This window comes from Oppia nitens, unplaced genomic scaffold (assembly GCF_028296485.1).
Source record: "Oppia nitens isolate AA-2021 unplaced genomic scaffold, nextdenovo-longstitch-racon4-pilon3 scaffold2_pilon_pilon_pilon, whole genome shotgun sequence".
Lineage (NCBI taxonomy): Eukaryota > Metazoa > Arthropoda > Arachnida > Sarcoptiformes > Oppiidae > Oppia > Oppia nitens.
Genome location: NW_026533210.1, coordinates 1,175,717 through 1,187,936, shown reverse-complemented (window position 1 = coordinate 1,187,936; position 12,220 = coordinate 1,175,717). Strand labels below are relative to the sequence as shown.

Sequence of the window (12,220 nt, the reverse complement as noted above, 5' to 3'; positions counted from 1 at the left end):
TAAGTCCATCAGTCAAATGGTACTCAAAAAATACAGGTAAATGTATTAGTATTTTATTTTTTTAGTTACTATTGTATTACATTTCGAGTGCTATTAATAATTGTTTAATAAATTATTATTAATAAGATATTAATAATAATATTATAGTATTTTTTTGTTTGTTAAATGCACTTAAAATATTAAACTATAAAAACATATGATACTAATGTATAAGTATTACACACATATAAGTATAAAATTATTAACACATAAAAAATTAATATATGATAAATCAGATGATGAAAACATATGATATATTATAATATAGAGAAAAAAAACTTCATTTCATTGAAAGTCATTGAGAAAGTGAAAAATTTTTTTTTATATATATATAAATATATATATATTTATATTGAAAATTATTAATTGATATTTGATTTTTTCACTGATTAGTTTCACTGATTTTTTTTGAAGTGGTTTTCATTGGCACTGATTTTATTTTACAGACACACACACACAGTGTATATCTCAAAAAAAATTACAAAAACACGTGACTTATTGTAAATTTATTGATCAAAAAAATATATATTATTCATAAAATTGTAATTTTTATAATAATAATAAATAAATTATTATTATTATTATTATTAATCACACAATTTTTTTTAGTCAACAATTTTCATAATTAAGTGTAAATATCATATGATATTATTATTATTGCAATTTTGATAAATATTAGCATGCTAAAATTTACATTTAAAAATTTTTTTAAACACCAAACATGTGTTAATATTGCATAATACTGTATATGTTGTTGATGTTAAAAATATTTATTAATTTTTTATTTAAAAAATAATTTGTACTAGATGCCACTAGTAGTGTTTAGTTTTTAAAGTAACCAGCTCAATTTAACATAATTACTATTTATTATTATTATTATAGTAAAAATTAATTTAATGTGTTATATACCAATAATAATATTAATTAATAATTTAATAATAATAATTTAATTGAATATTATTATTATATATTGATTAATAATATTGATTAGAATTAAATATATATATATATAATATTTTGCATAAATGTATTTAATTAAAAAAAAATATTTTTTTTGTTATTTAATTATAAATTGTTTGATTATTTTATTTAAATATATATATATAATATTAAAAAACATTGACAGCCTTAATCTAGTTTTGTTTAAATATATTAATTTGCTATTCAAATAATTTTTTTTAAAAATATAAATAACTAATCGGTTACAATGACCTATTAATGTTAATCAATTTATTTATTTATTTTAAATTACAAAAATTTTATATTTAAAATACTTAAAACTTGTTTTTTAATAGTTTGTATCAAAACTTATAGCATTATATTATTTTTTTTTTTAATTTGTAAATACTTACCTTAAGTTATAAGCTTTTTAAATAACATTATTAAGTTTAAAAATAAAAATATCACACAATTAAAAAAAATCAATATTATATACTTATTTAAATAGATTTTTATTGAAAGTATTTTTTGTTTTGTTTTGTTTGATATAATAATAATATTATTAATAAATTATTACAAATAGCGCTAAATTTGTCTTAATTATAATAAATATTCAATAATAATAATAAATTCAATAATTATAAAATCATTTTACAATATACAAGTATATAATAATAATAATAATATATTATATTATTTGTTTGTCATTACTATAAAAAACACAGTTTTGTTTTCTATTAAATAAGTCATATTTAAATAATAATTATTATTTTTTTTAATTAAAAAATCAATTTTATATAATAATAATAAATTGAATATCAAATGAAATAAAAACCAATGAAATTGTCACATATTTCATGACTAGTAATACAACAATAATATTTAATACAAAAGTAAATAATGACAATAAAAACCGATAGTTTTATAAATAGATTTATCAAAAAAAAAATAATAATAAATAATTACAAATAAAAATTGCCTAAAATTTTTAATAATAAAATCTCATTTGAAAATTGTTTGTCATTTTTGTTTGCAAATAATGTTTAGAAAAAATGTTTTAATTTAAATTATATGTAATTTTTTTTTATAAACTGATAGTTAATTGTTTTTTTTAATGAATATATTACACACCAACAAAAAAAAGTAATCAAATAAACTAACGTATAAATAAAATAAAAATGTGAAAATAATTCAATGAAATTTAATAATAGTATATTAAATATAAATTTATATATAAAACAAACAAAATAATAGTGAAATGAATGAGAATTAAAAATAAAGATGAAAAATACGGTAATATAATAATAATTAGTTATTAATAATAATAACTATTTTTTTTTAATAACTTATAAGTTTTAATCACATATTTTCATGCATTGGTTGGCCAATTGAGTGACTTATTTATATATATATATATATATATATATATAGGGTTTATGGTCTCATAATTAGCAATCATTTAATCATTTAATTAAATATTATAAAAACATGCATACCTTTAAAAAAAGGTTAAATTACTAAATCAAACAATTATTATTTTTTTGAATTATTATTATTATTATTTAAATCAATTGTAGCACTCGACTAGACTTTTGTTATTTTTTTAAAAATATTAATAATATATAATATTAATAAATCTCTCAATGTGTCTGACAATTGATTTACTTATTTTTTTGTTATATAAAAATTCAATATATATATACTGTATATATATATAAAAAATTTAATGAAACTTATATAAGTATTACTATGAAATATGTCGCAAAAAATTTGTCAATTAATTACTCATTTGTTGGATTTTTTATGTGTAAAAAATTTTTGTTTCTCTCTCTCTCTCTAAATATATATACAATTTTTTTTAAAAATAAAATCCAAATAAAAAATGTAAATAAAATTATTTAAGTAATCAAATACTTATAAATACCTGTATATATATATATACTGTATATATTTTTTTTTAAAAAAACTTCAATTAATTGCCACACAATTTGTTTGGCACCCAATGTGTACTTAACATACGGTAATAACTTAATAATCATAATAATAATAATCATATAAAAGTTTTGTATATTTGTATACAATATTTCAAAATTGATATACAAATCATATATTAAATTAAATTATAATAATATTTCTTTTTTTTAACTTTTAAATTATTAAAAACAAACCCTATCTCTGAACTAAATTAATAATATCTCTTAACGTATTCTGAATGTCAGTTAATGACCGATTGGTGGCCAACAAGTTGTTTGTCTTTAATTGATCACAATTTTGGTCAAATTTGGTTAACAATTCGCGAAATTTGAACCTCTGCTGCGGCGGTATGTCTTCCGAGTATTGTTTGCACGACTGTCGAAACAGTTGTATTTTGTCGGTCAACTGCATTATCGATTGCGACGTCTGAGCCGATGGTATCGTTGTCGGAGACGATTGGCACGACTTGAGTGACGATATCGACCTTTCGATGGCACCGGAAATCTCCAAAATGGACGACCGGTCGCACGGGTTGACTGTTTTGCTGCTCGAAATCGACTTCTTGTCTACCGATTTGAGCACCAATTTAGAGCCGCTGTTGTTCTCGCAATGGCTGCCGCTGTCCATCGATTGGGACTTTGATTTCAATAGTTTATGAATGCCAACAGTTGTTCCCGACTGAGGCAATGCCCGCTGCGAACCGCCCGAAGACGATGTTAATTGAGGCTTATTTGGTAGTCTTAAGAGAGAAATAATAACAAATGTTAATCACAAAAAAATCATGTGTTTTGTATGACAACAACAACAACAATACGCACGAAGGCTTGAGAAATGAATGATTGGCCGACGACTGATGATTGTCCTCCAGTTCTTCGTTAATTTTGAACACAATATTGTCAGCTGACGCGCTATTATCGGATCGGCGCAGACTTTTCAAGACATCGGCCGATCTTTTGACATGAATTTTCGGACTATTTGTCGTCGAAGATGTGGTGGTGTTGGTCGTCGTCGTTGTCTTGTGAGTCGTGGTAGTCGATGTCGATGATGTGATATGAGTACTACTATTATTATCAATGGATTTGTTGTTGTTTGTCGTCGTCGTCTCAATGTTGCCATCAGTAGTGCTATTGTTATTCAAATTATTGCTATTATTGTTAATGGCCTGCGATTCCCATAACTTCTTCAGACTCGTTATACTACTCGACGAATGGCGTTTGCTTTCGTCGTCGGCGTCGTAACCGCTGGTCGCCGACGGCTGCGAAGGAGGAGTAGGCGGTGGCGGCGACAACTTTGCCGTCAACTGCTGCAGCTGTTTTGATTGACTACTACTATCACTGGTGGTGGTGGCGGCGGCCATGTGGCCAACATTTTTCGGGCCACCGTTTGTTGAGCTAATCGGATTTGACTTATTGACAACACATTTGTTGTCATTAATATTATTACTAATATTAAAATTAGTATTAATATTATTAATATTATTATTCTTATTAATATTCAATCGGTATTTATTGTCACCACTCTTGTCGTTGTTCTTGTCTTCATTAGATTTGATCGTTTCGATGGGTTTTTGCGGTGTCTTCTTCAGTACGGGGGTTACGTATTCGGCAACAATTGAATTGCGCGACTGTGGCGGTACTGGCGGTGCCGGCGCCGGATAATCGGGACCCGGTTTCGATTGGAATCGCCTTAAGAATGATTTTGACGATTGTTTTTGATTTGAACTGTTATTGATAACTGATTTCACAGCACTATTACTACTACTACTATTACAAGGCGTGCCATTGTTAGCACCACCACTGCCGCCGCCGCCGATGACAACAGTTGTGGTCGCGTGAATCTCTTGCTGTTGCGTTGATATCTTTGATGACTTGAGATGACTATCGATCTTATTGTTCGTCGTCGTCGTTGTCGTCGGCATCTCTGTCTGTTGGCGTTTCTTTTGAGCCTTCATTTTGAAACTCTCGAACAGTTCAGAGACAAGTTGTGCGGCGGGACTCTTGTGGTCATTTAAATTCTGAGCTCCGGCGGCCAGTCTCGGGCCGATTGTCGTCGTCGTCGATAAGTCACTTGAATTGCATTTTGATTTCGTCTCATTAGTAGTACCGGTAGTAATCGTCACTCGATTACTATCCACCGCTTTGTTGGTAATGTTGTTGTTGTCTTTATAGTCATCGTCGTCGTCATCATTGGGCAGTGTGTCGAGCGGTGGCGGCGGAAACTCGTCGTCCTCTTCGTCAATAAGCTGATCGTGACTACTGATCTCAGCCTTTGTAGACGAATGCTGGGGACTCGAGTTGGTCGATTGGGAACGGGAGGCCGCCTGTGACGACGTTTGCGGCGAGTGAACAGTGTGGGCGGCGGCGGCGGTTGTGTGGCCCAAGTGTTCGGGACTGGGAGTGCCGACACTGTTGGTGGCGGCGATAGTATATTGTTGTTGTAGTTGATGTTGGTTGTTCATATTGTGATCGCAATAGTCGAACGAACTGCTTCGGGTCATTCCGAGACCGGGCGGCGGACTGGGCGGTCGGTCTTTGGGTCGGTGTTGCTTTTTAAGCGTACGCCGTATTGCACTCGAACCGAACGGTGCCGGCGGTGACGGAAGTTCCGTTTGTGGCTCGTAATTATCACCATTGCGTCGGACACCACCGCCACCAAAGTGTAGTTTATTATTATTATTATTATTGCCGTTCATTTCATTGTTGGCCAAAAGCAACGGTAGAGTTGACTTCGGACTCTTTCGACTCTGAGAACTGTTTCGTTGAGTATTGCGCGGCAATCGAGGAGAGGCTACCGGTTTTGAGGTCAAATGTTTCGACGATTGTTTGCTGTTAAGATTGGCGGTAACGGCGCCGCCACCACCAGCCGTCGTCACGTGTCTGTCAAGCATCATAACATCGGCTTCGCACAGGTCGGCCACCGGTCTCGAGTGCGTCAGATCCGACTTCTGTCGCTGAAGATAACCTCTGAACGAGTAGCGGGCGTTTTCATCGGCGTATCGATTGTCCTTGGATTTGCTGCGATTTTTCGACATGTGTCGGCCAATAGTGGCCACTGCTATGCTGGGTTCGGCGCCGACCGAAAAGTCTACCGGCGACATGAGGTCCGAGTCGAGTGCGTTTTCGTTGACCGCATCCAACTGCAACAACTGTCCATCCGGTTGAGTGTGCCGAAGCGATTCCAGGTAAGCGCCAATTCGGGCACCTTTCGGCATTGTTCCGTAACGGTTGATGGCTCGCTTAACATTGTGCACTTCCAGACTGGCCACCTGAACCTTCCGATGACTACCATCGTCTTCGGCTCGTCTCCGTTGACCACTTTTCGACTTTTTCGTTCGGGTCGACGCCCTGTTACGGTTGTGAAACTCTTCTAACGTTTGCAGACAATTGTCGGCTTCCATGGCCAACATTTGTTCGTCAAAACGCAACTCTTGACTCAACGACTCGAACACCTTTTCGATGCCATTCATCGTTTCACGCGCGCCCTCCAGTATCTCGTCGTCGCCGAGCGGTTGATCCTGATATGTCGAATCACGAAAACTAGACGTCCGTTTCGGCGGAATCGGTGCTTGTTTCGACTTGACTTGACCACCACCACCGCCCCCACTACCACTGCTTGTTGCGCCACCGCCGCCGCGACGCAACTGAACAACAGTCGATTTAGTTGATATGATTCCCGTCGGCTTCGAGCCCTGACTGGCCCACATGTGCTGTTCGGGCATCATGTCGGCGGTAGGAGTTGTGGCCACTGGAACGTTCGATGCGGGACCAGTGGCCAGTTGATGTAAGTTCGGCGAACTGCCCGTCAATTGTTGTTGCGACTGTTTTTTGCTCGGTGTTTGTCTTTCGAGTTGCCGCTCGACCTCTTCGGTAATCGATGAATTCTGGAATACATTTTCCAGTGCGTGATGTATATCGCGAAACGTTGGTCTTTCGGCCGGTTCCCATAGCCAACATCGTCGCATCAGTTCGTAGATTCGCGGCGGACAACCGGGCGGACATTCCATACGATAACCCGATTCGAGCATATGGTAGACATCGGTCAACTCGACTCCGGGATACGGCGACATACCGTAGGTGGCAATCTCCCAGAGCAGTACACCGAACGCCCAGACATCTGATTTTGTACTGAACTTGTTGTAGGCCAGACCCTCTGGCGCTGTCCATTTGATCGGAAATTTGGCGCCCGCGTGAGCCGTATATGTATCGTCGCCCATCAATCGGGCCAAACCAAAATCGGCAACCTTAACCAAATGGCTTTCGGCTACCAGACAGTTTCGGGCGGCCAGATCGCGATGAATAAAATTGCGTGCCTCCAGATAGGCCATGGCGGCGGCCACCTGTGTGGCCATATACATCAGTACTACGGCCGATATTTCGTTCGGGTTGGCGTTACGCAAAAAGTCCAACAGATTGCCATTACTCATGAATTCGGTGATTATGTAAAACGGCGGCTCACGAGTACAGACACCCAACAGCTGTACCAGATTCGGGTGTTTCATCTCCTTCATAATGGCCGCCTCTTCCAGAAAATCTTTCAAAGCCATAGTATCTTCTTTGAGCGTCTTGACGGCAACGGTCATGTTGTAGCGTTTCCAGTGGGCTTCGTAAACATCGCCGTACTGGCCACCGCCCAACTTATGTTTCATAACAATGTCCGTACGATCAACTTCCCATTCGTCCGGTTCGGGACTCAGGGCAAACACTGTCGGCTTATTGCGTTTGGGTGCCGGATACAGAAGCATCGTAATCAGACCGTCCGAATTGGTACTGTGATGATGAACCAGTTCGGCTAGTGTATTGAACCGACACTCGCTGGTCACGTACACCGAACCTTCGTTGTCTTCGCTTATACGATAGTGATAGACTCGGCCTTCGTAACGCAAAGATATCGATCGTTGGCCAGGACTTGATTCCGATTCTCTGACCAGAAACGAACCGTTAATGCCCGAACTGAGCAAATATTCGGCCGTATTGCGTGAAATGGGTCCGTGATACCAACTGTGCTTTTCGAGACTGTTCACCGGTGTTATATAGTTGGACGGCACCCAACCTACTTGGCCCGATCGGGACTGGGCTTCGCACCATTCGCCCGATCGATTGTACGACAGTACCCGAACTTGTTCTCCTATAATATGCAAAAACAAACAAACAAAATATAATAATAATAATAATTACTATTTAATGAGTGTTAAGACCTAATTATTATTATTATTTATAATTAATATATTATTTGTAGCTTTTTTTTAATTGTAAAGGAAAAACATTTATAAGTAGTTTTTATAACAATTATTATTTAGTAATAATTAAAAAATAATAATAACTAACAACAACAGCAAAAAATAAAATGAAAAAATATATTTTATATGAAATAAATCTTTTGGTGTTTTTTTGGTGTTTTCTATTTTATACATAAAGTTTTAATAATAGATGACATAAATTGATAATACGGTAGAAATATTGTATATAAATATATATAAATAATATATATAATAAAAACAAGTGCTTCAAAACATTTATTATTATTATTAGTATTTTTTATGAATAAAAGAGGAGAGAAATAAAATCCCTTTTTAATAATAATAATAATATAAAAATACTGAATTATTATTATTATTTAAGTTTTTAAAAAATCATTGGGAAAAAGTCAATGCATTTAAGCGTAACATTAAAAATGTATATATATTTACTGTATATATAAAATTGCCATCAATTATATATTATCATACATTGTATGTTCACTTTTTTAAAAACAAGTTTATAATAAATACATACATATTATATATAATATACACAGAAAACACTCAATAATATTATATAACATCATTAATAATTTGTGTGAAAATGTCTGAAAAATATATACACTATTTTTTGTTTGTTTGTTAGCAATATTAATGTCAAAAAAATTATTTAGTTATATCTTTTTATTGTTATCAACAACAACAACAACAAAAATAAATTTTGTCTGCAAATACAGATAGAGAGAGAGAGAGAGAGAGAGAGAGAGAGAGAGAGAGAGAAATAAAAATTAAATATCAATTGTTAATATAAAAAGTCAATAAACAATAGTCACATAATATTAATAAAAACCAGTATTTACTAAAATGCTGTCATTAAATCATATACGCTTATAATCACTTAAATATATATATATTTAATATTAAATACATTGTTTCAATAAATTTTTATATATATATATTTATATACTATATATATATACAGTATAAACACATAATAATAAATAATAATAGCCTATTTACCGGTAAAATGTTTGCTAGGTTATTATACCCTGAGTATTTAATCGGTTTATTTTTTTTAATAATTTTTTTTAAACAAAAATATATATATAATCTAAATCACTATTTAAACCGGTATTTTGATGGCATGTCTACACCTATATTTAAAAACTACATAATCTTTTAAAATAATCTAATTTTTTTATATTAAACTATAAAAACTCAGAGATTTAATCTAAAATTTTTAAAAAAATATATAATATAAAAAAACAATGATTAATATTATCGCATAATTGTTTTCCTACTAATTTGATAAGATTAATATTGAAATTATTTTTAAAAATTATAATTTGCATTTACATGATAATAAATTTAATATGCTAAAAATACAGTAATAATAATAATAATAATAATAAAAACAATTAAATTCCTAGAAAATTAACCAAGGTTAAACAATTTAAGACACACACATAAACACATTAACAGCTTTAATGTATGTCTAATAAAATGAAATTATTATTATTATTATTGCATACTATATGTAGAAAAATACCAAACTATATAAGTCATAAATATACTTAAATATATTTTTTTTTAAAATTTCACATTGCTAATTTTTAGTGAAATTTTTAGAAAACTATATTATTATTATTAGGATATTATTTCAAAATAGAAATTATTAAATTTTCAAACGAAAAAAAATCAATTATTTTGTTATCGTTTTTTTAATAGATATTTCATAGCAATAATTGTTAATTTATATTATCTTATTATTATTATTATCTAAATATTACAGGTATTACACTATTATTATTAATAAAAAAAAACTGTTAAAACACGAAATGTTTGCTTAGATATAATTATAAAAAAAATAGTGAAAATCAAATTATTAGATAATAATAATAATGATAATATCTGTATAATATGCGATTAAATAAATATAACAAATTTATTATTATTATTATCAAAAAAAACTCAAATCTATAGAATAAAATCAATAATTGAATTACAAAAAGTTATATTAATGTTACAGGAAATTTGTCGAAAAAATTAATTGCATTGACATTTATATATAGTATTTATAAACATATTTATATATATATTTATATCAATAGATTAAATCAATTACCGGGTATAAAAACAACAACAAAAAAGTTAACCATAACAAATCATATTTATAAATAAATATAATTTACTAATCATTTATAACTTAAGTTATAACAACAACAACAAAAAATATTAAAATAAAATAAAACTTAACGATAAAACTTTGGTAATTATCAATCAAACAAATAAACAAAAAAATAATAAACAATTACCGTAACTATCAAAAAAAAAAAAAAACAATAGACACTCAAATAAAATTGTATAAAACTATTATATAATATTTAAATCATTAATACTAATACCATAAGACATCTCTCTCTCTCTCTAACACTATCTAATGGTACGGTACGGCTCTAAATACCTAACTGTGCGGAACCCTCTTAAATGGTTATCCTCTTTAAATCTATTGTGAAAATATTATTAGTAAACAAAAACAAACAAACCTTTTCTTAATGACAATTGATTTTCGCCGCCGCTGTGAAACTCATATAAGGCAACAAACAGCTGAGGATCTAATGGTTCGTCCGATTGGGACAACAGGTTCTCTTTGGACATCCATCGCTGCGGTGGTGGCATCGTCTCCATAGAGCCGCCGCCACCACCACCACCAGTACCACTGCCGCTCTGACCTCCTCCTCCTCCTCCTCCTCCCGACGCCATCGTTGGCGAGTCATCCGTAACGCTAGTGTGCAACTGGCCGCCCGAGTTGACCGACGATCCGGCCGAGTGGTCAGGTATATCAGGCAACGGCCGGTTTTGCAGTAGGGCTTCTGCAAGTTGTGGGACACAAACAAAACAAAAACAATTATCAATTGATTTATATTAGTAATCATTATTAGATCCATCAATCTTTGAGGTCATCAATCCATTGAAGATCTAAAAAAACCCTAACCACTAATACTAATGGTCATTATCATCATCGGTTACCGCCGTAGCCAATCATCATATGGTTTGAATATGGCTACCGAAAAAAACTTGATGATTGATGGACCCATTGATTGATCTGATCAGATGATAATCATCATCATCGGTATACTTGCCATTGTGTTCGATAAAGATATTGTGGCCAAACTTGTGCCGCTGTTTATTCGACTGTTTGATACCCGAAATGGTCGCTATTCGGGTAACATTCGGATTGATATTCGGATTAATACCGTACGCCTGTTGGATCAGCTGCTGCTGCAGCTGTTGTTGCAGTGAATTGCCATTTTGCAGACCAATCGGCCGCAACTGATCTTTGGTACTTTGGGCTCCCATTTGAAACCCGACGACCAAAAAAAAATATCGTCGGGTAAGACAACAACTGTCACTTAAAAAAAAAAAACACGGGAACTGTTGCTCACATCCAACAGACAGACAGACAGACAGTCAGTTAGGATGTCATCCAATTGGGTCACACAATCACAGACAGACAGACAGTTCAAACACTCGTGTCTTCAGCGATGTGTTATGTCTTCAATGATGTCTTCAATGTGTTGTTGTTGTTATTGTAGTCCATCTTATAGTCAATTGATAAGTGAAAAGTCAAACACTGTTTTTCAATACATATATTTTGTTCACTCAATAAACGATAGGATATTACTGTATATTGTTGTGTGTATTATAAGCACAAATGTATTGAAGGGAGAAAAAAAAAATATGAGTCAATCAATGGGTTGACTAACACTACAGTAGTCTAACAGTCGACTAAAACGACTACTACTACTGCGCACAACCCATACCTGTGCGCTGACTAACTATATGTTAAGCTAACCGTTCCCTTCAGATGGCTATCTCAACAACACTTTAATACTGTACATAGCTTTACATATATACATACAGTTGTATATTAGTCATTAGTCATCAATCATTTAGTGGGCGCCCACCAGACGGGGGTTTTTTGGGGTTTTTTTTAAATATATATATAAAAAGTGATTATTTTTTTTGTTT

At 32.3% G+C, this 12,220-nt stretch overlaps 1 protein-coding gene across 1 annotated transcript; it reads right to left on the bottom strand.

Moving 5' to 3' along the window:
• Positions 1 to 3,113: 3,113 nt before the first annotated feature.
• On the bottom strand, positions 3,114 to 11,988 carry LOC128956186 (uncharacterized). Its single transcript, XM_054301870.1, has 4 exons — positions 11,332 to 11,988; positions 10,735 to 11,061; positions 3,771 to 8,076; positions 3,114 to 3,691 (listed from the first exon to the last, which is right to left on the bottom strand). The coding sequence occupies exons 1-4, from the start codon at positions 11,546 to 11,548 to the stop codon at positions 3,148 to 3,150; spliced, it is 5,394 nt and encodes a 1,797-aa protein (XP_054157845.1). The 5' UTR covers positions 11,549 to 11,988; the 3' UTR covers positions 3,114 to 3,147.
• Positions 11,989 to 12,220: the final 232 nt, after the last annotated feature.